This window comes from Myotis yumanensis, unplaced genomic scaffold (genome assembly GCF_028538775.1).
Source record: "Myotis yumanensis isolate MYYU_CA2020_CCGP unplaced genomic scaffold, mMyoYum1.0.hap1 SCAF_5, whole genome shotgun sequence".
NCBI lineage: Eukaryota > Metazoa > Chordata > Mammalia > Chiroptera > Vespertilionidae > Myotis > Myotis yumanensis.
Genome location: NW_027223756.1, coordinates 35,389,748 through 35,416,546, shown reverse-complemented (window position 1 = coordinate 35,416,546; position 26,799 = coordinate 35,389,748). Strand labels below are relative to the sequence as shown.

The 26,799-nt window shown below is 55.8% G+C and overlaps 1 protein-coding gene across 3 annotated transcripts; it reads left to right on the top strand.

Moving 5' to 3' along the window:
• The first annotated feature begins 5,593 nt into the window (after positions 1 to 5,593).
• On the top strand, positions 5,594 to 20,247 carry PDLIM4 (PDZ and LIM domain 4). 3 transcript variants are annotated; one of them, XM_070417175.1, is made up of 8 exons: positions 5,704 to 5,725; positions 8,569 to 8,841; positions 10,232 to 10,383; positions 14,327 to 14,408; positions 18,882 to 19,063; positions 19,260 to 19,426; positions 19,695 to 19,812; positions 19,936 to 20,247. In XM_070417175.1, the coding sequence occupies exons 3-8, from the start codon at positions 10,316 to 10,318 to the stop codon at positions 20,138 to 20,140; spliced, it is 822 nt and encodes a 273-aa protein (XP_070273276.1). In that variant the 5' UTR covers positions 5,704 to 5,725; positions 8,569 to 8,841; positions 10,232 to 10,315; the 3' UTR covers positions 20,141 to 20,247. The 3 variants fall into 3 exon arrangements, with proteins under 3 accessions (XP_070273275.1, XP_070273277.1, XP_070273276.1); XM_070417174.1 differs by lacking the exon at positions 8,569 to 8,841 and having other exon boundaries at positions 5,594 to 5,725; XM_070417176.1 differs by lacking the exons at positions 8,569 to 8,841; positions 19,695 to 19,812 and having other exon boundaries at positions 5,594 to 5,725; positions 19,936 to 20,090.
• The last annotated feature ends 6,552 nt before the right edge of the window (positions 20,248 to 26,799 follow it).

The following is a 26,799-nucleotide window of genomic DNA, read 5'->3' as shown; positions in this document are numbered from 1 at the left end:
ACTGTGAGTGTCCAAGGCACCGAATGAGCACATAGTCCAGTTGCTCCCTGATCCCTTTGCTTCTCTACCTGGAGGAGTGATTTGCAAAACGAGGCACCTTCTCTACATAGGGACCAGCGTGGCTGGCTGCTAGAACTCAACTATCAGGGGAAGCTGGAAACCTGAGAACCAATGGGTTGGACTTCTATTTGGGGGCTACAGGAGGCTGAGTGACCTAGAGCAGGATGCCTACACCAAGCATGTCAAACTTGTGGCCCGTGGGCCACATGCGGCCCACAACCAATACTTTTGTGGCCCAGCCAATATAATGGTATGTAAGAAATGTTTTCATAAAAACTCCCTAACTTAATTTTTACAATATCCTGTTATACATCATTATTAATAACGAACTACAATGTTTGCTAATAACTGATTACTATAATCGTGTTGCATTAATGTTCCTTACGTGCCTTACACACAGGTGCACCATTTCTCTCCACTAATACTAGCAGCGAATATTTTAGCAGCTGATTGTCATGTCATTAGTCTTCTACTGACTTATTTGGTGTGCACAACAGGAAATACTTCGCTTTCAGAGAACAAGAAAAATAGGTTTATTTGTGTTACGCTTATTAATTTGTGCAGTTGTTCAGTGTCTGATAAGTTAATGTTCAAGAAAAAATACTAATTTTTATTGAAATGTTCTATTATTTTATGTTAACGATGACTCATTTATTTCAGCCCTTTGTATTCAGCATGTCTCTATCGAAATAAACCTACGTTTCTATGAAAATTGAAGCTTTTGTTTTTTTGTGGCCCACATAAACTTAAACTTTGTTTATTTTGCCCGTGTTAGCCTTTGAGTTTGACATGCTTGGCCTACACCCTCTGGCCTGAAAGAGAAGTAGGAGGGAGGGTAAGGATGGGGGTACCATTGAGGTATGGGGAGATCATAGTGCCAGTGAAAGCTGCCTCTTGAGCCCCCAGTCCCACAGCACTTGATCACATGGGCCGCCTGTTCTGTCACTTCCCTGCCTGGACTAGGATGAGCCTCCTTTGTCTCTCACCTGCCTGCTGCCTACCCCCTTGTGTGAGATGCCACTCCTCCCAACACCCCCCACCCTCAGGCCTCAGGGCCAGGGCTTCCTGGGGCGCAGCTGGGTAAACCAGCCTCCACCCTGCTGTCTGGCAGTCCCTTTGTTGGGTCCCAGCGCAGACAGGTTTCCTCTGTGAAAACAGCGGCAAAGCAGGTCTGACAGGGGTGCTGTTGGGGATTGCAGATGACTGAGACATGTCTAGTTCCTGGTGCAAGGGGCAGAGTATAAAGTCACCAACACAAGGTCTAACATTGTTTAGAATCTTAGATCAACCGCTTAAAAGCTATGTGAGCTTGGGGTGGTCACTCGTCCTCCCGAAGGCGCAGTTTCCTGGTGGGAATTGGTTCTGTGTTTGTGTTGGCCCTGGAATTTGGCTCAGGGCCAGTAACTAGGCTCCATTTGTCACAATCAGCTTTGTCCCTGTTGGGACCCTCAGAGACTGCCTCCCTCTAGAGCAGTGGTTCTCAACCTTCCTAATGCCTCGACCCTTTAATGCAGTTCCTCATGTGGTGGTGACCCCCAACCATACAATTATTTTCGTTGCTACTTCATAACTGTAATTTTGCTACTGTTATGAATTGATATGCAGGATGTATTTTCATTGTTACAAATTGAACATAATTAAAGCATAGTGATTAATCACAAAAACAATATGTAATTATATATGTGTTTTCCGGTGGTTTGTGAAAGGATCGTTCGACCCCCAAAGGGGTCGCGACCCACAGGTTGAGAACCGCTGCTCTAGATCCTCTGGCCTCTCAGTCCCCAGAAGAAGCAAGGCAGCGGCAGTGTGGGGAGTCTCCACCACAATTCCAATGCTCGTCCATCAGGTCTAGGCTAGACACACAGCAGGCACTCAATAAATGTTTGTTGAGGGATCAAATGGCACAAAACTAGAGCCTGGAAACTCCCTTTGTTATAGGCACACCCTCCCTTGTGTGTTCTGTTGCACACACGCAGCTCAAAAGCCAGCTTTGTTACCTCCTTGACTGACTGTCATCCCAGGATATGTGGGGCATCAGCCCTCAACCTGCCTCACAGGCTGCAGCACCCCACACCTTCCTTTTGGATGTGGTTTGGTGTCCATGCCCCTGATTGCCTTTCAGAGCCCCTCAAACACTACCTGGGACCCGCCTTGGCTCCCTGTCACTGTAGGGCCAAGTCCTAGCCCTGTAGAAGGCTGCCCCATCCAGCCCTGCCCCCGATCCCTCCATCCCACAGATTCACAGGCTCTTAGCCTTGACCAGCAGGCCTCTTGGAGAGCAGGTTCCTGAGTGGCCAGAGGCCCTGGGACCTGGAGCTGGGTTAGACAGGCAACACAATAATGGGGGCTTCTCAGATTCTTCTATTGCTGCCCTCTGGGAGCCTGCATTGGACTGGGCATCCCATGAAGAGGGAAGCCCATCAAGGATTCCAATCCCCTTGGAATCCAGGCTATTGTCCAGGAGGAAAGAGCTGGGCCTTCAAGGAGGCCCCTAGTAGTTGACCCTAAATGGGGCAGACTCCACCCAGAGATTTTTGGCCACTGTGCCAGGGCAGGGCAGGTCAGGGTCTGAGTTCCCTGGCCAGCCCCTAGCACCTCACAGGAAGGTATTCTCAAGGGCTGCTCCATCAACTTCACCCCACCCCCCACCGAAGGCTGGGCAGTCCACTGAGTTGGCCTTAACCTCAACCTAAGGTTGTTCCTATCCGCCCTTCCCTCTCCTTCCCCAGGCTCAGCCTCAAGGCCACCTCCCAAGGGCATCTGCTTCTGCTGGAATTTGCCAGCCCATTGAGGAAAACGCACTGTGGTTTCTTCTGACCTTGGACAGACTTGGCCGGGCACAGAGTACCTGGGCACAGTGCCCTGATACACTTGGGGCTCTCCTGAAGGACAGGGCCACTGGGTGTGGTCTCCAAGGCAGCAAAGCTAAAGTCTTCCCTGTCCTTGGCCTCCTCATGCCCTCCCTGCCTTTCTCTGGGCTGTGGCCAAGGGGTGAGCTGAGATAAGAATTCCCATAGTAGTGATAATATTGTTAGTAGCAAATGTTTTTTAATACCTTCTGTGTGCCAGGCTCTCTGTTGGGTGCCGGGGAAACATACATAAATAAGATAGTCACGGCCCATGCCCCCACAGATCTCTTGATTCCAGCATAGGCCGTGGCATACAGAAAGTACTCAATACATATTTGTTGAGTGGATAAAGAATGCATGAGATGAGCAGTCTGGTTATACCCAAAAGCACAGATGCCTGGAGGGATGTGCAGTGAGCAAGTGAAGGCCACGAGGGCAAAGGTGAGACATGACCCAGCTACCACTATCTCCACCTTGGAGAGGGCTCCCAGGCCCTGTAACTGCCTATGACTTAGTGTCCCAGCATAATAGAGATTCAGCAACATAGCGATCCCCTAGGAACAAGGCCATTAAGAGTGAAAAGAAAATTCTGAGGGCTTCCTGAGAAAGTACTGGGGATGGGTTGGATGTAGGGTACCTCAGGAGTGAGCTCACAGTGTGGCCCCTAAGAAGGGCTAGTCTCCAGGAATACAGCCCACCTAGGCCTATCAGAAGTGGGCCTCTGATATCCTCTTAAGTACAGATGTCATCAACAGCCTACTGTGGGGGCCCTGGACCCTGGAACTGCCTCAGAAACTGTGCAATGAGATGGGAAAGTTCATGTATCAGATCCTAGAAGAGTCATTGCCACCCCTCCCCCATCTGCTACCCTTTGAGACAAGCCTTTGGAGATGGACTAAATGCCCAGATGCTGAGGGAGGGGCTAGGAAACTCATATTCAGGAGGACCACTCCTGGAAGGGGATGATATACACTCTCAAATGGAAGTAAAGAAGAAAACAATGAAAGGATTTGAGGGGGGTGGGGGGGTTTGGCAGTCCCTAGGAAGCAATGTCTAAGGAGGAGTTTCAGGTATCCACTATGGGATGCCTTGGGTAGGAACTTCCACAGACTCTTGAGGTCCCTCTCCCACCCAGCAAAGCTCTGTGCCATCTACATTCACAATGCTCTTGGGTCCAGATGCGGAGTCTCTGACTACCGTCAGGCCGTGCACCTAGCCCTCAGTCGGTGATAGGGGTGGTTGCCCCACTCTCCAAGTCATTCAGTGAGGTCCAAGTCCTAAGCGGCCTCTGGCCTAAGAGCCTCTGAGAGACCATCCAGAGACCAACTCTCCTGCTGCCCCTTCCACTCTGTCCATGTGGGCCCTGGGAACCTGCTCCACCTCACAGTATTGAGTGCCTAATGGCTGATGCTCTGTGGGTGTGGACACCCCCCGCGCACACACACACTCACACACACACCACTGCTACACACACCACTCATGTTTCTCTGCAAGCTCAACAGACAGCGGCACCCCATCTCCCAGAGAGGCATCCATGTTCCACCCCAAAGGGTGCTGCTTTCCTTAGACCACCCTAGGCTTGTGCCTCTCCAGCAGCAGTTCTCCTGGGGGTGTTTGTGACGCCCAGGCACATCTCAGGCCACAGCCTCTTAGCCTCCTGAGGACAGAGCCCTGACCAGAACTTGGCGACGAGGGGACACCGGGTTGTCCAAAAATGACTAAACTAGGGACCGCCTCAGAGTCTGGAGAAGCAAACACTGCTGCCCGGATGCAACCAGCAGAGCCAGACGGCCACGCCATGGCGCCTGCAAAGGCTGTTCAAGGATGTCCTGGAGTGCATGGCTGAGAGTGGAGAGAGGGCCGGCAAGGGCCCCAAGTGAAGGTAGTCCACTCCCCCGCTTGTGGGACAGCTGCTACCCCAGTCATCCTGGCTGCTCCTTTTCCAGGAACCTGGTGGAAACGAAGCTCCTTGCAAAGGAGGAGGGGAGAGAACTGCAGGAGAAGGCTCAGTGCCCGGGGAAGCAGTGACACCTGAATGGCAAGACAAGACTCGAGTCAGGGTCCCCTCATCCAGACAGCCTTCCTGGCCTCCAGGAACTAGGCTGGGCACCTTTCTGCTCCCGCCCCCACACTCGGCAGTGCGGGCTGTCATGCTGGGTCTGTGTCCCTGACCGAGGCCTGCTCAGGCCCAGGGCTCCCCAAGAGTGCTCGCTGTTCTGAGGACTGGCGCACCGAGGGGTGGGGGCGCAGGCTTGGCGGCCAGAACCTGGAGGAGGTTACTGAGCAAGGCGCGGCCCCATCCCCCACCTGCCCCCCCCCCCTCCATCCCTCCCCGGCTGGGCGCCGCCCCATAGGAGCGACTTCAAAGGGCCTGTGCCGGAGCTCCCGCGGCCGGGCTCGGGTCCGCGGCCCGCGCAGCGCAAGCCGGGGCAGGATCCCGGACGTCGGAGCCGTCCCAGTCCCGGGGTCTCCGGGAACCCGGAGGGGGTGCGAGGCGGCCGGCGGCGTGGGCTGAGGGCGGGTCTTCAGAGCCCCCTGAAGTGGGAGGGTCGTGGCCGCGGCGGGGCCAATCCGGGAGCGCGGGGAGCGGGGGCGGGGGCCGGGCGGAGCGGGGTCCGGGCCGGGCGGGCCGGGGGCGGGGCGCGGCGTCCCGGCGGCGGCGGCGGCGGCGGCGGCGGCGATCCTCAGTGTCCGCTCGGCTCCGGCTGCGGCTCCCGCCAGCGATGCCCCACTCCGTGACCCTGCGCGGGCCTTCGCCCTGGGGCTTCCGCCTGGTGGGCGGCCGGGACTTCAGCGCGCCCCTCACCATCTCGCGGGTGAGTCCGGTGGGCACGGGGCAGCGGGGCGGTCCTGGATCCGAGACTTGGTCCTCGCGATCCACCCGGGACCCGGATCCCCGACGTTCCTGAGGCTCGAAGGCGAAGGGTTGGCCTGGGCGACCCGCAGCATATAGCGGAGGCTTCCCGGCTGGGCAGTGTCGCCCCAACCCCTTTTCCTCCCTTCTGCTGGGCCTGCCTGCCTGTCCCTTGGAGGAACACCCCACGAGTTCACACATCAGCCTTCCTGCTGGCCTCGTTGGGGGGCTCGCTGCAGGCCAAGGAAGGACCGCAGTCGCGGGCCAGGGGTTTGGACAGATCTACAGAAGCTCGGCAACCCTGCTTAGACTGAACCCAACCTAAAGATTTGGAGCAAAATGATTGAGAGTTCCCTCCCCTTATCAAAGGTCCCTGCCAGCTGAGCTGGGGTCCTCCCTGAATCTGAAGAGAGAAAGCTCCCCCACACTGGTTTGGGGCAGTCTCTCATCGGTGACCTCGGGTGACCTAAGGGGAAGACACAGGAGGAATCTTTGGTTTCCAGGAAAAAGAGAGACTTGACTCTAGGCTTGTGAGACCTCTCCCCTCAAGGCAAGGGGCTGGGTTAGCCTCAGCCCAGTTTCTCAAGATTCCAGGACCACGCTCTGCCCCAGGCTCAGGTCAGAGGAGGGAGGGTAGGGAGCACAACCCCGGGCTGCCCTGCGGCTAATTTGAGGACAGAGAAGCAGAGGAGAGGACTCGAGCCCTATCAGAGGGGGTGCCCATCCTGGGGGAGATGGGATCCTGACCCAGCCTTGGGGCACCGTAGTTTGAAGGGCCCGAAGAGGGGACTCAGACTCAGCCCCTGGGGGTCCCAGCCTAAGGGACAGAAGAGGAGAGAGCCCAGGCCCTGCCCTTGGGGGCTCCCAGTCTGGAGGGAAGGAGCGGAGGGCATCTGAGAGTCACCCCTTGCTCCCGCACAGCTGCTTTGGCCTTTCAGGGGCCTGTGTCAGGGAAACTGAGAATCACCTTCCCCCACCCTCCTGCCACCTCTCGCCATGGGGGCTGGACCAAGCTGGCTGGACTTTCAGACACTTCTTTCCAGTTCTTGGGAGCGGGGTGGGCACCCGGTGGAGTGTGGAATCATGGAATCCCACTTCTGGGGGCCAGGGTGACAGGCAGGCCCAGCTGTCCTGGGAGGCCTCCCACATCTGCCCTCACCCCACACCACCAGGTCCCTGGGGCTGAGTGAGGTAGGCCGGCTACATATCCGGGAGCCTTTCATCTCCCACTTTCCTGAGGGAGCCCTGCTGGGGGAGGGGGGTGAGCATCTGTGTCTGCCTGTGTATGTCATGCTGTGTGTCCACAGAGGTGGGCTGGTGGGGGCGCTAGACTAGCCGGTGGGCCAGGCATCCTGGGTGTGAGGCTGCTGACAGGCTCAGTGGCGGCGGCTGACGGCCACAGGCGGCAGGGAGCAGAGACATCTGTTGCCCACGCGGCTGGCTGCCTACAAGGAAAGGCCTCCACACGTCACAGCGGCGGCAGCAGCGGCAGCAGCGGCCTTGTTTGGAGCTGACAGTGATGCAGGCCCCTGGCAGGCAGGCAGGCAGGCTGGGAGATGGTTTGCCTGGAAGAAACCCCCCTTGTCCCCCAAAGTCACATGGCAGCCGCTCAGGCCTGAGGAGCCAGGATGGCTGAGCCTGGGTTTGGGTGGGATCTGGGGAGATTTATGGGGCTGGGGAGGCACAGGCCACAGCTTGCCCAGCAGATACCTCAAGGGCAGGTTTGCAGACACTGAGGATAAATGGGAGTGTCCTCACCCCGGGGGTTCAAGACCCAACCCTCTCGTGCTTCCAGGGCCTCTCCCACCCAGAAGGGACAGCTACACTCAGACAGGAAGGAGGCTGGCAGCTTGGCAGAGCTGGGACCTTGCAACCTTAGCTCACAAAGTCTCAGAGAACATTGTCCAGGGCTCCTTCCTCACAAACTGCAGTGATTGCTGGCTTGGGTGCATCCACAGTGTTCCAGGCCACACCCTGAAGGGTGTTGGTCCCAGCTCCCCGGCAACTGGTGCTGGGAATGAGCATCACTGTGTGCCCGACGCCCCATGGGAGGTTTTCGCCCTGATGGTCTCAAATAGTTCGTTCTCACAGCAGCCCTTAGAAGAACTCCCTCTAGCCTTACATTATTGATGGGGACACTGAGGCTCCGAGAGGCTAAGGTGTGGTACCCTGAGAAGCAGAGCAGGGACAGGAATCCAGGCCTTTCTGGAGCTGGCTGGGACTGTTTGGAAAATATGGCACCTGATCTCTGGCTCCACGCCCGTCCCAGCCTCTAGGCTGGGTGGAGTGGAGCAGGGGCTGGGGAGGTAGTAGCCGCTACAGGTAAAGGGGCTGGTTCGTGTCCCAGCCTCCCAGCTGACTCACTGCTCCCCTCTCCCTCCCTTCTGTCTGTTTATCCTTCACTCTGCAGCCAGAGGGATCGGCTTGAGTTCAACTCTGTCCTGTGATTTCGCTGCTTAGAACCCTCCGTGGTTCCCATCCACCTAGGAGAAATGCCAGATTCTCACCTGGGCCTACAAGGCCCACAGGTCTGGCCCCAGCTCCTTTTCCGACTTCATCTCTTCTACTCTCTTCTCATGAATGATGTTTCAGCCACAAGCCTGCTTTTATTTTTACTCTCGCTCCCAAATGAGCCTTTATACACGCTGATCCTTCTACCTGGGACAATCTCCCTTTTTGCAGAAAAACACACAGTAGTTATGAACATAGGACTTGGAAGAGCAGTTGACCGGGATTGGAATCCTAACTCCCACTTACCAATTGAGTGCCCTTCTTTTCTTCTCCGACCTCGGTTATCTCACCCAGCAAATGGATTAATGAGACAATGCATGGAAAGTCAGTGGGGAGAGTCACCATTTCCTGGCCTCCCGCCTCTCTGACCAGAACTCTCCGGGCTAGTGGAGCTGGCAGGAGTTCCAGCCACCTCTGCTTTCGAGAACTTCCCCCACCCACGGGGGCCTGAACGCACCCTTGTGCTGGCTGAGTCATCCTGCAGCCATCCCCCTGAGGAAGAAGACTCCTCTTCAGTGTGGGGCCTGGGTGAGGCGCCCCTCCCCCTGAGCCTCTCTTTCTTTGTCTGTAAGTAGGGATGACAATGCCTCCGTCTCACCAGGTGCTTGAGAGGGTGCCAAGAGCTAGTTATGGGTGAAGCGCTGAGCCTAGGCCATGTCACAGAGGAGGTATCCGTGAGGAGAGGGGGCCCGAGCAGGGCCTTCGGGACGGGGGGGATGGAGGACAGGCCTGTGCAAGTACCAAGACCTTATGAGTGAACATTAATGGTGGCAGGTGGCTGCGGGTGTCATGCTCCAGAACATTCCTCAGGGCAGCCTATTGCAGGGTAGGTCAGCTCGGGCAGTGCCCACACCAGGACTCCAGCCAAGGAGCTGCCAGCACCTCAGCGTTGTCCACTCACTACTGAGCACTAGCGAAGCTGAACCTAGCCAGGTTTCCAGAAGCCCCCACCCCCACCAATAGGAACAGGGTGACTGGCAGCTCAGGAGGTGCAGCAGAGCACCCAGGAGGGACTAGGTAAGAATGAGGGTGCCTCGCGTTTATTTCCAAAGGCTGTGCCAGGACTGGGGACGGGTGAAGGTCTTCCTAGGCTGCCCACTCAGGCTTCCTGGCGAGCCTGTCCCCAGCCTCAAGTAGCCCTCATCAGGGGACCAGCATTGTAAGCTGTGGATACCACTTGACCCTCTGGGGTCAGTAGTGACACTGGGGAGGCCTGAGTGAGTGCTTGTCCTGCAGGGAAGTGGGGCTAAAATTGTAACCCAGGAATGCAGGCTGCGAACTGGAAGTAGATGGCCCTGGGCATACCTGGGGAGGTGATGACCCAGACCTAGAGGGAGGCACCAGCAATGTTAAGGGAGCAAAGTGGTACAGGGGATGTACAGGGTACGGTGGGAGCCCAGAGGAGAGGCTCCCAGGGGACACAGCCTCTCTGCTGAGACCTGAAGGATGAGGAGGAGTAGGCTGGTCATTAGGACTTGGGATCAAAGGAAAGAATGTTCCAGGTAGAGAACAGCATCTGCGGAAGCGTGGAGGTGAGAGACACCTGGTGCCCATGAGTACCCCCTGGACATTCCGATGACCTAGATAGAGTGTGGGTGGGTGGAGGTGAATGTGGGGTGGGCACAAGAGGAAACAGGAAGGGAGCCAAGGTCACTAAGGGTTTGACTGTCGGTCAAGGGGTTGCTATGCGATCTGGCTGGGTGGCGTGATTTGTGAAATGTCCATGCTTTGTATGTATCTAGGAGCATATGCATCCCTGTGTGTCCCTTGCATATCCTTGGGCACATGTGCAGGCTGCAGGAGTAACGTCCCGCTTGTCCCAGCCCAGAGGAAGCCCCTCGCATATGCCCTAACACCCTACCAGGCCTCCAGGTGCTGGAATTGGGGTGTTCACAGCAGAGGCTACACAAGGCCACACAGTGACAAATGCCCAGCCATCCGACTTGTCCACCCACAGGTCCATGCTGGCAGCAAGGCTGCACTGGCTGCCCTGTGCCCTGGGGACCTGATTCAGGCCATCAATGGTGAGAGTACAGAGCTCATGACACACCTGGAGGCGCAGAACCGCATCAAGGGCTGCCACGACCACCTCACGCTCTCCGTGAGCAGGTATGCACAGGGAAGGCTGGGCCAGGATAATTGGGAGGGGGGTGACCTCAGGGGAGGATAAGTTATGGTGGCCAGCATCCTGGGTGTGCTGGGCCTCACAGCCTCTCAGCTTTAGCTCCCAGGCACCCCAGACCTAAGGAGTAGTGCTTTCACAGGGGCCTGGCAGGCACTGGATATGGCGATGACTTAAAAAACAGAAGCCCCCTTTAACGAGGGGCTGGACTTGTGTTGGGAACTTAGGACAAAGGGAAGCAGCTCAACATCAGGGCTGAAATAAGACCTTGGGTAGCCTCCAGAGGGGTGACTTCAGTCCTTTCCTCGCCCCTAAGTGACCAGCTTAATGACCAAAGAGGTTACTTGTCCAACACCTCCTTTAATCCTGAATCAACTTGATAAAGTAAAACCTAATATAGGCCCCACTCTACAGATGAGACAACTGAAACTCAGAAAGAGTAGAGGGTACCTGGCCAGTGTAGCTCAATGGTTGAGTGTCAACCTATGGACCAGGAAGTCACAGTTCTATTCCCAGTCAGGGCACATGCCTGGGTTGTGAGCTTGATTTCCAGTGTGGGGCTTGCAGGAGGCAACCAATCAATGATTCTTTCTCATCATTGATGTTTCTATCTCTCGCTCCCTCTCCCTTCCTCTCTGAAATCAATAAAAATATTTTTTTTTTTCAAAAGGAAGAAAGACTAGAGGGTGCTTCAAGTCCCACAGCCAGGGAGTTGGGAAGTAAAATTTGACCTCTGGTCTCTCTCACTCCCAGAAACTCCATGCCTACTTGGCTGCTGACCACTCCTACCAGCCCCATACCTGCTGTGTCCCAGCTCCCCACTGTGGTCCATGCCTCTGCCCTTGTTACATCTGGATGCCAAGGCCTATGTCATGTTATACAGCCTCATGAGGGGAGGACTGGCAGTCACTAAGCCCCATCTGTGGCCTATAGATGGTCTAGGATGAAAGGTCTACCTAGGGCGTCCCATGCCATGCTCAGGCCCTGGGTCTTTGCTCAGTTCTGATAACAGTCGGCTGGGTCATGGTTGACTGAGATCTCCCTGCCCCCCGTCTTGCCTGGATCCAGTGAAGTCAGACATAACTGCTGAGCTCGGCCACATTCACTGATAACAGGGACTTTCCATGACCCCCTGTGGACATGCCTGGGAGAAGCCTCCCCAAACCACAATACAGCTAGCCATGTCTTAGCGATGGCAGGAGGGGGTTGATCCATTAAACATGGTGGGAAGGCTTCTGCAGTAGCCCCCATTTGTGTCTGGCCCAGGTCCAGATTGGGGTCAGGGCCCCTGGCTATGCTCTCCGTGCTAAGTGGGTCCAGATGTAAGTCCAGACCTTGTGCACTCCTCCTGGCCCACAGTGCAGAGCCCCAGCCTGGGAGTTCAGCGGAGCTGGTCCTCATCCAGACTCTGGGATCTTAGGTATCCCAGATGACCTTGTGCTCCTGGGCTTCCTTCTCCATAAAGCAGGATCACATTCATCACCCTCTCCCAGACGGAGGTACAGGCTGGCCCGGGGAAACATCAGCACTGCTCTGCCCACGAGTGGCCTCTGAGGACACCCCACTTGGCTGGGTTCCTGGGCCCTGACTCACCTCTCGCTTGACTCTTCTGGCTGAATAAGGGAAGCCCTGGTGGTGTTGGGGCTGGGGTAGGGGGTGGGAGGGGGGGGGAGGCTCACAGCAGGCCTGAGTCAGGAGGTTCCCAGAGGCAATGATGTCAGGCAGGGTGGCGGGATGGGGGCAGGGTGGAGGGCCCCCTTCCTGCCTTCCTTCCTTCCCTGGTCATTTGTTCCAAGCCAGGCATGGATGGAGCCCAGAGTCCACTGACCTGTTCCACTCTGGGCGTTTCAGTCCCCAAATGCTGCCTGGTCATGGAGCAGGTGCGAGCACAGTCTCTACTATCACAATTCCCGTCCCAGCTCTGCACTTGGCAACTGCTGTCTTCCACCAAGTGATTTAATCTCAGAGCCCTGAGCTTCCTCGACTCCAGAATGGGGACTGTCTTGTGATCCTGGGTTTGAGTGATGATGATGTACCAAGTCTGCTCGGTCAGGGTGAAAACCTAGGGTCCAGTCCTCAGACACCCTATCCTCAATCATCACACATGCAGATTCTGGGGGATCGATACACAGAGGCCCTGATAATTCTCTGGGCCACCATCTCTTCTCCTGGGCACCTTCTCACCTGTAAGACCCCTGACTGTGCTCTCTCTCCTGCCAGGACCTATGCTATGCTTGGACCCCAAGGGCCCCCCTCCCCAACATGGGCTCTACCCAGTCCAGCTTCCCTACCTGGCCTCTTGTGTACAGAGGGCTTTTATCTTCCACAGACTTCTCTATGAGAAGTGAAATAAATGCCCAGTTTCCCTGCTGTGCTTATTTTGTCTGGAGCTCAGAGCCAGGTGTCTAACCATTCAAGCTAACCCCCACTTTCTGGGCATGCTCTGTAGATCCATGACTTTCCTGGCATCAGCTCCAACCCTGGGGCCTTTGGTGGGGACTCTGTTACCCATTATGTGCAGTACAAGATGCTTTTGCACAGCCCACCTTTTGGCTGTCACTTTGCTTAAAGATGGCAGATGGAGTCACCTCCCCAGCCTGAAGTGAAGGTGTGGAGATGCAGGTTGACACATGAAGAAGCCCTTCATTCTGATCTGATTTCTTGAGCCACCCTCAGGGCTCTGGGACTTTGGTGCTCTCTGACCTTCAGACTTCAGACTTGTACTTCTCTTCTGGGCAGAACTTCAGGGAAGTACAAGGCAGATGCCACATGGGGTGTCCTTGGTGTATCCCCAGAGTTCTCAGTGGGTGGAGGCCACAGTGAGAGCTGTGAGTAGGGGCAGTCACTAGGTAGCCTGGCTGAGAGGGCTGGAGCCAGATGCCAGTAGTCATGGCGTTGCCCTGGGCAGCAGAGGTTGGTGTCACAGACCTCCGGACAGCTGTGGGGGAGAGAGGTAGTTTGCAGGAGGCAAAGGAATGGACAAAGGCAAAGGTGAGGACTGGGGATAGTGCAGAGGCCCCAGTTCTTTGACCAGGCAAAGGCGAGGAAGTGCAGAGTGGCTGCGGTCTATAGGTCTGTGAGTGGGGAGAGAGGTAGGATTGAGCTGCTGGCCCAGGACCTCAAGAAACCCCAGGAAGTGGATGCAAAGTAGAACCCCCAAGAGGCTTTTGGGGTAGAGTGGAGACATTATTCCCCTTTGGTCTAACTAGCCTCACTTCTTACCCACCAGCCAGTCCAAAGTCCATGCACCCCTGGCCTGCCTTCCCACAGGGCTACTGAGTGGTAGGACTGGGCCCCAGGCCAGTAGCCTCCAGGCCTGTCTGCCCTGCTTGTGTCAGGTTAATGATGTTTTTTTCCCTCCTGAGTGGTGTTTGGCTTTTGGTTTCTATGGTGAAGCAGGAATTTCCTAATGGCCTGTTTCCCATCTGGGCTGGGCAGACATTGGTGATGACTCTGCCGGCATCAGCAGGAGGGAGGCACATCCCTCAGCCTCCATTCCACCTCCCCCAGAGCCCATGGATGCCTGACCCCCAGGCCCGGCCAGAGACTGCAGACAGAAGAGGGCTGAGTGGATGAGCTCCCGGCTGATTGATGTGTGAGGCCTGGCTCACTCTGTTGGGAGGTGGCCCTCTTTTTGCTGAGCTTATTTATGTAGCTCCCTCTCTAGGAATCAGACCAAAGAGAGATGGAGCAGCTGGTAGGGAAGGGACACACAGCCCCATCCCAGGTGGGTGGCAAATCTAGAGTCATGTCTCCTTGCCACAACAGCCACCACTCTGGTGCCGGGAAAAGCACTGGGGTAATTTCCTTCTCCGAACAGGGTGTCAGGCCTGGTCCTGCGTGGCTCTGGGCCCAGAACCCAGGCCTTCTTGGTCTTAGTTCCCAGGCATAGTAAGCAGATATATCTGACCATCCTGATTCCTGCCACAGGCCTGAAGGCAGGAGCTGGCCCAGTGCCCCAGAGGATAGCAAGGCTCAGGCACACAGGATCCACATCGATCCCGAGACCCAGGTATGTAAAGACTCAGAGCAAGCCCAGGAAGAGGGGCCAGGCCTGGCCCACAGGTCTAACTGCATTGGATGTCCTCACCAAGGCTCTCAGATCCCCAGGCCAGACTGAAGCAGAAGGCTTCTCTGGGCCATGCCCATGCCCCATCCTGGGCTCCCCAGCTAATGGGCACCTGTTGGGGATTCTGTTTGTACTCCAGGCAGTCCTGGATTCTGGGACTAAGGTGTCTGTGGTGGGGAGGGACTGGGCCAGGCCTTGGCTCAGGGCTACCACCCACCCAGCTGGGTTTCACCCTGGTGCCCAGTGATGCCAGACCAGGAGGAAGTCACCAGGCTTGGGGACAGAGTGGGGACAACCTCAGGCTGTGGGCTGACCGCAGGCATGGGGCATTTTTGTATTTCATCCTGGCCTTGAGTAATCACCTGGCCAGAGCCAACCTCAGGCCATAGGGCTGACCTTTGAATGTAAGGTACTTCCGTGCCCTATCCAAGGCTGAAATTTTCTCCTGGCCACCCTGGGATTGCATCTAGCAGACTTCCGGCTAAAGGCCTACCTGCTCAGTCACCTCTTCACGTATGACAAGAGTCACAGCCATGGTGCTGTCCTCAAGGAGTGTGAGGGGGGCCAGGCTGTTCTACAACCTCTTTTTGCCATGGGCTTGAGAGGCACCCAGTTGGCAAGACTACAGTATAAAACACCCCCACCCAGCTCAACATCTCTGTGCCACATAGTTGGGCAAGGTGGAGACTGCACTGGTATGTGATGGTCTCAGAACTGTGGGGCCATAACCTTTCTGGGTTCTTGTGTCCACTCTTGCCATGGAGGCTTTGCTGTACCGGAGGCAAGGGTCTACTGTGGCCTCTCCCTCACCATCTATCCCAGCCCCCACCTTGCCTTTGCTGGCATCCCCGAGGCCACATGCTTACCACATGCCAGGGGGTGCCTGTTCTAGAAGGGGCGAGACATGTAGCAGTTCTGGGATGGCAGAAGCCAGGGGTCTAAGGAGTCCATGTGACTCTGTCAAGAGATCAGAGAGGAAGTGGGAGGGGAGAGGTGAGCGGGGAGGGGATGGGGCAGCGTAACAAAGAGGCTCTTGGTGTCCTCTCTCCTGGACTTCCGCTGTTCTTGCAGACTCGTGGCCACACCTGTGTCTCAGAAGCTTGCTCTGGTAGGCCCATGAACCCGAGGCTCATGGCAGCTGGGGAAGAGGGAGGGAGGGGAGAGACAGACAAATCAACCACACTTGGGCCAGGCAGAGGGGAGCAGCATATCACAGGCCTCCCACTCATGTGTGAGGCTCGTGCCAGAATGGATAGGACAAAGGGGCCTGAGCTTGCTCTGTTCAGTCTCCAGGAGAGGCTCAGGGCCCGTGGACCTGGGGTTCTGAGGGCTGGGCCCAGAACCCAGGCCTTCTTGGCCTTAGTTCCCAGGCATCGTAAGCAGATACAGCTGACCATCCTAATCACCCCACACTGTCCCTCACTGACCTCTTTGAGGACCAGGCTGCTGAGGCTGGAAGTGAAGGGATTTTCCACAAGCAACAGGGCAGCCCCTCAGCTGCTGCCCGCCTTTTGTACTTAAAAGGTCATGAGCTCCATGGGTGGCGAAAGAAACACCCCCACCCCATCCCTGCAGGACTGTATCCTCAGTAACACAGACACAGGGCCCATTGTCCCACACTGTCCCCACCCTCTGCCTCCAGGGGAGGAGGGTGGGCCCAGCTGGAGCCCTCAGAGGAGGAGAAAACCACAGTTGGCCCTAAGACCAGCACTAGCTACCCTGGCACGCACGCCCTCGAGGGATGCGGCAGGGCCAACAGGAGCTTCAGGCCCACCTTCCATGTAGGGTTATAGGCGACTCTCCTCTCAGGCCTCACATGGGAACGCAGGAGGCACTTGGTACAGCCCAGAGCGGAGGAAGGATGGTGATAAGGAAAGGTCGCCTGGAGAGGGTGGCATTTAAGCTGAGAACCAGGTGATGGGTTAAGGCAGTGGTTCTCAATCTTCTGGCCCTTTAAATACAGTTCCTCATGTTGTGACCCAACCATAAAATTATTTTCGTTGCTACTTCATAACTGTAATGTTGCTACTGTTATGAATCGTAATGTAAATATCTGATATGCAGGATGGTCTTAGGCGACCCCTGTGAAAGGGTCGTTCGACCGCCAAAGGGGTCGCGACCCACAGGTTGAGAACCCCTGGGTTAAGGCAAGCGTGATGGAGCAGGCAGCCCTTGCACACTCATCCTGTTCTCTCCAGACTGGCAGAGAGCTGGAGCTTGGATTCTGGAAGGTGCCATCTACCCATCTGGACTCAGCACCTACCTCCGTCCAAACTGCGTGTCCCACATTTTGACCAGTCATGTGGGAGACAGTTTCCCCCATTCTGCTCACTAACCCAACCAAGGCTTCAACAACCGGATCAGCAGCTAGCAGGCACTCAGAGTGCAAGCACGTACCAGTGCACCACCACACAGAGAGGAGCAGCCCAGGAATGGGGCTCAGGAATGCCCATGACACCTATTTACCCAATGGGCGTTTGCTGTGTGGCAGGCACTATGCTAAGTGCTTTGTATGCAACTGTCTCATTTTATCCCCACAAGGAACGTGTGATATAGAGATCATCACATGCTCCATTTCACAGATGAAGAAACAGAGGTTCAAAGGTGAAGTGACTTGCTCAGTGAATGAGTGGTAGAGCTAGGACCAAGGTCACCATGGGTGCCCTACCCACCGAGTTCAGACCCAGAGCGGCTGCTGCATGGGTGGCTGTGGAGGAGTAGTGGCTCTGGTGACCCTGCAATAGACTCACACCTGCAGGGTGGGGGTGAGTGGGGGTCCTTCCTCCAGGTCCCTCTGACTTCCCCTTCCTGTTGAAGCCTCCTCTGTACCAGGCCAGCCTTGCCCGCCTGCTTGCCCAGCAGACATGCATATATGAGAGTGCTCAGGTTTCCCAGGGCTCTTGTTGGGCCAATGGGGACAAGTGTTTTCCTGCTGCTCTTGCCTTCTTGATGGGGGCCCACCTGTGCACCTCTGCTTTCTCTGTTGGGGTAGGGGATGTGGTGGTATCACCCCCATTCAGCTGCTGGTCCACCATTCATTACCCAAGCTCCTGCCCAGCTCAGAGCCTGCAGAAAGCAGGGGCAGTCAGGCAGAACCCTGCAAGCTCAACTGTGCCCCAACGCTGGAGGCAGCCTGAGTTCTGGCTTGGACTCATTCCCCCCAAGTTAGGCGTCCTTTCCTCCCCACCTAGTGTGCCCGTCCAGACTGTAGAGCAGTGGTCGCCAACTGGTGGTCCACAGACCACTGATGGTCCGTGAGGTCCGAAAGGTTGGCAACCACTGCTGTAGAGCAAAGGGGATATTTAAATGTCACCTTCCAGGCTGAGGCTGAGACCGCCTTCATGGCCCCACCCTACAGCCAGGCTGCTCTGGCCACCAACCTCATTCCAGCCAAGAGGCCACCATCATCCTCCCCAGGGTGACCAGCACTGGCTCTGTGTATATATGTGACTCAGTGTGTGTGACTAGGTAGTGTAGGTGGATTGGCTGGTGTGTGTTGTCTTCATGCACACGCACTTGCCAGAGTGTGTGTGCCTGTGTTCACATTGCTGTGGGCATGTTTGCCTGCAGCTGGGGCAGCACAACCTTGGACTCTGCAGAGACAGAGATTCCCAGACCCCATTCAGACCCACACCCACAGGAAGACTCCTCAGGGGCTGAGGAGGCATGTTCAGGGCACTGCTCCCCAACATGTTTCAGCCATGGACATCAGCCTGGCCGTGGCGTAGTGGGCTGGGGAGGCTTGAACCCTGGCCCTGCCTCTGCCCCTCATCTGCTGTGCCTACAGAAGGCCATCCTTTTAGCCTGGGAAGCAGGAAATGGGAGCAGAGGTACAAGCCTAGAGGAAGCTGACCTCACAATGGCACATGTAAACCTCAGCCTTCCTCCCCAAAGGTCCTTGGGCACACAGTGATTGGTGACCCTTCCTGGCTAAAGGACAGAAGTTCCGTTTTTGTTTCTAGCCATGGACCCATCCAGTATCCGGGACAGTTCTGGCAAGTAGGAAGGTTTGGCACCAGGACCACCTCAACGAGGAAGCCACACACACTGGCCTCAAAAGAGTTTCCTAGGATGCCCCTACCCCAACGCCATCCCTCACGGGCACTGGTGGTCAGAACCACCACAGGGTTCATGAGCCAAGTCTGAGTCTCCGGTCTGCAGGGTTTTGTGTTGACTTCCTACAGGCATTTCTCATTTCGGGGTTGGGGGATGGGGGACTGAACCAGGCCTAAGGCTCAGCCCTTCCCCCACAGACTCCCTCCCTGGCTGGGCACCATCACCCAGAGATGCCAGAGCAGGGATAGCCAGCCAGCATCCAAGAAATCCTGGCATAGCGGAGGGGGTAGCTGTACTAGGAGTGGCCAGAGACCCTACCCCAGAGGGTCTCCCAGTACCTCAGACCTCTCTCTCTCCTAGGATGGCAGTCCAATGACCAGCAGGCGGCCCTCAGCCACAGGGATTGGTCCAGAAGATGGCAGGCCAGACCTGGGATCTCCTTATGGGCAGTCACCTCTCCTCTCAGTCCCTCACAATGGCAGCAGCAGTGAGGCCACCTTACTGGCCCAGATGAGCACCATGCATGTGTCTCCACCCCACAGGTAGGACTGGACACGTGGTTTTTGCAGCCACACCTAGATCCCATCTTAAGCCCTGACCCCTCAAATCTCACCAGGTTCCATCCTGACCCTGATACTTGATGCTCGGATCTCAGCTTGCTTGCACACTGACCATGAAACTTTCACCAAACCTCTGAGCAGGCAGAGTGAAGGTTGGCACTGCATCTCTTTTGCCCAGCACTGACCCAGGCAGAGGCCTCCCGCGGAGCCGCGACTGCGGAGCCCACAGGGGCTCCGAGGTGTACCGGATGCTGCAGGAACCTGCCGAGCCCCTCGCGCCCGCGGAGCCCAAGCAGTCAGGTTCCTTCCGCTACCTGCAGGGCATGCTGGAGGCTGGCGAGGGCGGTAAGACGCCAGCCCTTCCCCCATCTGCCTCCCCACTCCTGGTGTTCGGGGATCGACCCCTCCCTACGCCATCCCTGGCACCGCCCTTGCCCCGAGCTCCCCCACCCCATTCCCAGTCTGTGTGCCGGGGTTCCCGAAAGCCGGGCTCAAGGGCTCAGCCCCACACCCCACAGAAGTGAAGTTTTTCCCTTTTTTTTTTTTTTTTTTTTTTTTTTTTTACCTCCGCCCCTCCGCACCTGGCTCTTGCCACCTGCGCTCGGGCTTTCAGGGGAGCGGCAGGGACCTGGCAGCCCCCGGAACCTGAAGCCCACGGCCGGCAAGCTGGGAGCCCCGCTGAGTGGCCTGAAGGGGCTGCCGGAGTGCACGCGCTGCGGCCACGGCATCGTGTGAGTATCAGCCCCTGCCTGCCCCACCTCGACCCCAGTTCTCCCCTGCCGCGCCCCACGCCCTGGACCCGGCGGGCTCCAGAACCCGTCTCCCAATGCTGCCCTCTGCCGGCCTCCCATCAGGGGTACCATCGTCAAGGCGCGGGACAAGCTGTACCACCCCGAGTGCTTCATGTGCAGCGACTGCGGCCTGAACCTCAAGCAGCGCGGTTACTTCTTTCTGGATGAGCGGCTGTACTGCGAGAACCACGCCAAGGCGCGCGTCAAGCCTCCGGAGGGCTATGACGTGGTGGCAGTGTACCCCAATGCCAAGGTGGAACTCGTCTGAGCCGATCCTGTAACCCCCCCCCCCCCCCCCACCTCTGCTTCTTTTAATGCCCCTTGCGGCCCGTGTAAATATGCGTCTGCCCCTGCCTCTCTAATAAACTCTCTCTGCTGGGCCTCGACCATGTCAGTGCCTTCGCCTACCTCCCTCCAGTGCAGGCCATGGCTCCCGAGTGCCAGCTGTTCAGAATCCAAGAATGTCCTGGGCACTGGTTGCAATGGAGAGCAAGACAGGCACTGTGCTGTCCCAGGAGGCTGCAGCCTGGATGGATGGCAGACATGAGTCACAAGTTCTGTTCAAAGGGAGGCGAATGAGGCCTGGGGTGCCGTAAGGTGACGTCATACCAAGGGATCTGACCTTTGTGGAGTCAGGGAAGGTGTCAACTGAGAACTGAGGCAAGAGCAGTACAGTGTGAGGAACTGTGTGTGCAAAGGTGTGGCAGAGGCGAGCACAAACAGGAAAGGCCCGGTCTTGCCACCGGCATGAGCGCGGGCACCCCTAGCAGCCAGAGGAGGATTGCCCCTCGGGGTGTATGACTAGGGGAGAGAATCTGTCTCCCTGCATTCTCAGAAATCTCCCTTCTGGTGTTTCTCCCTTTCTCCCTTTTCTACTCTCCCTTCCCCTCTCTCACCACCAGGGGGCGCGCTCAGTGGGGAGGTGGTGAAGAAGGGCGGAGATTTTAGAACACTCGCCTAGGGCCGCACCCTTCAACCTCTCCGAAGTTGAGAGTAAACACCCAATTCAGAGGCCAGTTGTTGTTACAGTGTGCGCGCAGCAGCCTCGATCTTTTCGCAGCTCGGTAGCATGCATCCCGGTAGAGACTCTCACGTTTAAAAAATATTAATGCTACCAGAACCGGGGAACTGTGGCTGCTCCTGGATTCCGGGTCGTGTGCAACTCCCTTCTCCTTAGCTTGCTCCGGACTAGAAGCAGCCTTGTTTTTTCAGTCCCGTTTCATGTAGTGAACCCGAATAATATGCGTTTGTGCTGTTGTCAATGTTGTACTATTGCAAACCACAAAAGTCTTATCAATTCACACTCTCACCATCAGCACAGAGCAGTACTCTTTTCCTTGCACTCTTGCCAACACAGGACTTTTTTTTTTTTTTTTGGCCAATCTAAGTAACATGCGATATGTAGTTGCTTTAAGTTGCATTTCTCTGATGACCAGTGATGAGCATTCACTCAAATATATATTGTGTTTGTGGGTGCTGAGCAAACAGTGGGGAGCAGAATGGTCTTCTCCAAGAGTTCTTGGGGGGAAATGCTCTAAACCAGCGGTTCTTAACCTGTGGGTCGCGACCCCTGAAAATACATCCTGCATATCAGATATTTACATTATGATTCATAACAGCAGCAAAATTACAGTTATGAAGTAGCAACGAAAGTAATTTTATGGTTGGGGGTCACCACAACATGAGGAACTGCACTAAAGGGTCGTGGCATTAGGAAGGTTGAGAACCACTGCCGGTAAACCCTTTTACTCTTTTTACTGAGGTTTAACTTCTTTTTTGTTTTGTTAATCCTCACCCAAGGATATTTTTTCCATTGATTTTTAGAGAGTGGAAGGGAGGTAGGGGGTAGGGAGGGGGAGAGAGAGAAATGAGAGAAAAAGAGAGAGAGAGAGAGAGAGAGAAACATTGATGTGAGAGAGACACATGGATTAGTTGCCTTCTCGACCAGGACCAGGGATCAAACCTGCAACCCAGGTACCTGCCCTTAACCAGGAATCGAACCCCTGAGCCTTCGATGCGCACGCAGGTTGATGACCTGACTACTGAGCTACACTGGCCAGGGCTATTTAACTTTTATTATCATTATTTTTTTTATTTCAGAGGGGAGAGAAGATATATATAGAAACATCAATGATGATGAGAGAGAATCACTGATCGGCTGCCTCCTGCACGCCCCCTACTGGGGATCGAGCTCTCAACCCGGGCATGTGCCATTGATCAGAATCGAATCTGGGACCCTTCTGTCTGCAGGCTGACGCTCTATCCATTGGGTCAAACAGGCTAGGGCTATTTAACTTCTTAATTATAGGAAGGAACTTTACATATTTTTGTAAGAATCTTTGTTACTCCCACTGATCTATTCTCCTATTCTTGTGACAAAATCATATTGGTTTGATTACTATCATTTTAGAGTTGAATATGCCCATCTCTCCTCCTTGTTCTTCGTTTACAAACACTTCCAGGCTATTCTTGCACATTTTCAATAGTCAGAGGTTTAGATTCAGTGTTTCAGGCTCTGGAAAAAACAAGTAAACAAACCTCTAAACCGTGGCTGGGGTTGCCCTGAATCTGGAGGCTCCCTTGCTGAGAACTGCCGCTGCGCCCTTTTCTCCCACGGAATACTGCACTAGGATCTGCGCTCACTGTCCATTCTATCCAGGTGCCCAGAACGCCTTCTCCTAGTGTTGACTTCCGTTTTCTTCCTGTTGCTCTGTGCTCCTAGGACTCCTTCCAACAGCTCCTCCTGCCGCCCTTCCCCTCCCTACGGGAGCACAGACCAGGCCACTGGGCGAGTGTCCTTGAGAAGTGAGACGAGAAGAGCGCCTGGGCCCTGGGCCTGCAGACAACCGCGGCCCCACCCCAACCCCTTGCCCTCCTGCTCCCCAGCCGTCAGCGCGCAGCGAGGCCCCGCCTGGAGCGGACGGAGGGCCCCGCCCCGGCGCTGAGCGCGCGCGCACGTACCCACGCCCTCCGGCGGCTTCGGCCGGGTCGGGAGCGTGTGGGAGCGTCTGCGCGCCCCTCCCCGCCCCGCGGTGCCTGCAAACTACGTTAGGGCCCCACCCGGTCAGAGGCGGGAATGGAGGGGATGACAGGCAGCCCGGGGAGCCAGGGAAGCAATTAGGCGCAGGAACCGGTGGAAAAATACAGGCACAGGCCTCCACCTGGCTCTCGGACTCAAACCGCAGAGACTGCCACCCACAGCCCCACGCTCACTCGCCGCTGTACATCCACCAGCCGCCGGCACTCCGCTTAATCCCCGGACGCGCCATCTCCCCCTCTCCCCTCAGGGTCTGCCACCCAAATTGAAGGGTCCTTGAGCTGCCTGGGCACCATCGGCACCTCCAAGAACAAGGGCTGCACCCCCACAGGGTGCAGCACCCAGAGAAGCCCTTCTTAGGCAGGCATCCGGGTGAGGGGCGGGGGAGGCAGGAGCGAAGAGGAGTGGCGCCCAGAACTGCGGGCTGATCGCTCCTCTCCCTGTTCACGACTCTGCCCAGGGGCCCTGACTGAGCCCAAAGGTGGCGAACGTAAACATCTTGGGCCAACGTCCTGTGGGACAATATCTCTGTGACCCAGGGTCCCCAACTCAGAGTGCGCCAGCCCACCTGGCCCAGGCCCAACTCTCATTATTGTCCCCAAACCTGCTCCTCTCTCAAGCCCTCACCCCCGGAGCCTTCAAACTAGACTTGGACATTAACCTCTACTACACCCTCCCCCCAGCAGCCCATCCTACCCATCATTCTGTCTGGGGTTCTGCCTCTTAAGCATTTCTGGGACCCATTTCAGGGCAGCTGGAGTATTCTCGCACTCCCTTGCTTCATGGACCCCTTCATGGCCCCCAGGGCCCTGAGGATAGAGCATCTGATTGATCAATTATAGGCCTAGCATTTGAAAACTCTGACTTCCTGTTGCCGAACTCTTGATTGATCTCACTTTCTCTGCTTACCAGACAGTTCATTGTTTGAGCCATCCTGCCTTTTCATACACCTCAGACCTTCTCTCAAGCTCCAAATGCCTTTACTTTTTCTTCTCCATCCAACAAACTCCTACTCACTCCTCAAGGCCCAGCTCCACTGTCTCCATCCCACAGCAAAGCCTTGGCAGAGTTAGTAGTTCCCATCCACATGCCCTCCACTCCATCCCCTCCTTCCCTATCTGGTGTTGGGCGCGCGCGCACCCACCCACCCACCCACCCACACACACACAACCTGGGCCTCCCTGCCTCCCACCACCTTCTTCCTCTCTTTGCCCTCCTGGTTTCAATGGGCATACTGCCTAAACCCTCAAAGGGAGGTAAGGCCTTGAGGGCAACTATCTCCCACCTACACCCTCAAGCTCAACTCACTCATTCAATTAGTTATTTACTAAGAATCTACTACATTCCAGGCATTGTGCTCCCTACTAGGAAAACATTTTGGACAAACATATAAATACAGATTATAGGCGGTGCCATAAAGGAAATAAATAGCCCATTACAGTAGACAAGAAGTGATCCCTTCGTGTGAGGAATTTAGAAAGACCTCACAGATACCGTGACATTTGAGCAGAGACCTGAGATGGTAAAGAGGAAATTGCAGTCCAGGCAGACGGAGCAGGAAGTACTAAAGCCCTGGGTAGGGCTGGGAGAGGAGGCACGTGCTTGTTTGTCCTAAGAACAGTGAAGAAATGGCCGGGTGGTGGAAGTGAGGTGGCCGGGAGTAGTAGATGAGGTCAGAGAGATGTGGGGACAGGAAGGCTGACCATGTTGACCTTGTAAGCCACAGGAAAGACTTTGGATTTTACTCTGCGATGAGAAGCCAGAGGAGTGGCATGACCTGCACTTTTATGTTTTAACCAGGATCCCTGGGGCTGCTCTATGGAGAATCGACTGTAAGGGGCAAAGGTGGACGCAGGGAGACCAATTAGTAGGCATGAGTACATTCACCCCTCACTAATCCCTAACTGGCCCACTCCCTCCAGAGCTCCAGGCCTCCACACTCTCCGGCCTGGGTGCTGTAATAGCCTCCTGCCCGGCCTTCCTGGCTCCTGCCTGGCTCCTCAGTCCCATCCCACACAACAGCAAAGGGAACTTTTAAAAATGCAATTCTGATTATGTCACTCCCAGCTATTAAAACTCCTGGCTCACCATTGCTCTCAGGACAAAGTCTAAACTCCCAGCCCTGCCCACAGGCCCCATGACGTGCAGCCCCTGCTGACCTCGGCTGACAGCTCTGTCTCATGTTCCCACAATTCTGGTCACACTGACCTGCAGGTTCAGCTTCGTCAAGCTCTCTTCCAGACTCTTGCAGCCTTCCTTGTCCTCACAAGGAGCTTAGAAAACTGAGTCCTTCCTTTTAGTTCTCTGTGTGACACTTTTATTGCCCCACCTTCCTCCTTGAGAACCAAGGAAAGGGGTGAGGGCAGGACAATGCTAGAGGCTGCTTCATGGCAGCCCCCCTCCCTTCCTGGCCGAAGACCCAGGCCCTCTAGTGGGCACAATAGCCTGCCCCTGGGCTCACAGCCCATGAGCAGCTGGCGGGGGGGGGGGGGGGGGGGGGGGGGGGGGGGGCGGGGCGGGTGGTGGTGGAGGTGTGTTGTGGGTTGCACTGAGGGCCCAGAGAGTCCCTCTGCCCACCTGAGAGCGTCCTGCCTGCTCCTCTGCCTCTGGGTCTCCCTGCCTAGCTTATCTGTACTCCAGCTGAATCTGGACCTTATTCTTACCCAAGGTAACAGCTTCCTATCCTTGGGTCCCATACTCTTCACAACTCTGGCTAATTTCACGATTTGCCATTTTCCCACACAACATTCCGCAGCACCGCTAAATGGAGGTGGAAGTGTAAAAAGGGCTGAGGGTAGTTCAGGGGTCTCTCTAATAAGCAAGGACTGTCCTCCCATGCCCCTACTACCACCAGTGGGAAACGATTTGGGTCCCTACAGAAACCAAATTTCATCTTTGCTCCTGTCTGAGATGAACCATCTGTGACTGAAGGTAAAGACTAGAAATCCCAGGAGCGGCTGCCAGAGGCTTTACCTGTTCCTGGGGTTGTCCTCAGCCGTGAGGGCTTAGAAACCCAACTGACCACCCCTGTGAGCAGGTCTGTCTCCTCAGTAAGACCCGGGTAAGCCAAGCCCAGAGGCCAAAGCACCACTCAGCAGCTTGCTCGCCGACAAAGGCAGCAGTGGGAGGACACTGGGCGGTTCTCCAGGGCATTCTGGGACACTCGGCAGTTCTCAGGCACATTTTCATGGGAGCCAGAGCACAGCCACAGACTCAGAGTAAGAGATACAAGTTGGTTAATAACTGTAACAGGAGCGAATGTGTCCCAGGCCTTCAGCTCCACATCCTTGGTGAACTGATGTTACCCTCCTGTAACCCTCACATCAACCTGAAAGGAAATACAATTATTATCCCCATTTCATGGGTGAGCTCAGACAAGTTGAAACACTTGCCAAAGTCACACGCTAGTTAGCTAACGTCAATAGCAAGGGCACCCAGGACAACCCGTCTTCCCTGGAGAACACTGCCAGCCCTGAACGACCTGGGGACTCTGCCCAGGCCACTCTGAAGGGTGCTAACCTGTCTCTGCTTGGCAAGGTCCCCAGAACAGCCCAGAGTGCGAGGCTCAGTCTCACCAACCCCGCGCACAGGGCTGGGTTCCCAGCCCTCTATGGGGAATGGAATGTGGAAGCTGGGCTGAATCAAGGTGATCCCTGAAACTTTGGATCAGAGTGAAGACAAGGCTAGAACCCACAATTCTCGATTATAAACTCTGGCCTGCATGAACCCATCCCTATGCCTGCTTGACTTGTTCCTGAGGTCAGGGCATAATCTCTGCTAAATGGCTATCCTGGTTGTTCACCAACTTCTCAGTGGTTCCTATGAGAGAGAGAGAGAGAGAGAGAGAGAGAGAGAGAGAGAGAGAGAGAAGGAAATAGCCTGTCTGGAGC

Bases quoted from the DNA above. Each gene is read 5' to 3' on its own strand.
- PDLIM4 (XM_070417174.1), top strand. From the start codon at position 5,633: ATGCCCCACTCCGTGACCCTGCGCGGGCCTTCGCCCTGGGGCTTCCGC. The intron at 14,409-18,881 runs GTATGTAAAGAC...TCTCTCTCCTAG, and splicing joins ACATCGATCCCGAGACCCAG to GATGGCAGTCCAATGACCAG. The intron at 19,813-19,935 runs GTGAGTATCAGC...GCCTCCCATCAG, and splicing joins CGCTGCGGCCACGGCATCGT to GGGTACCATCGTCAAGGCGC.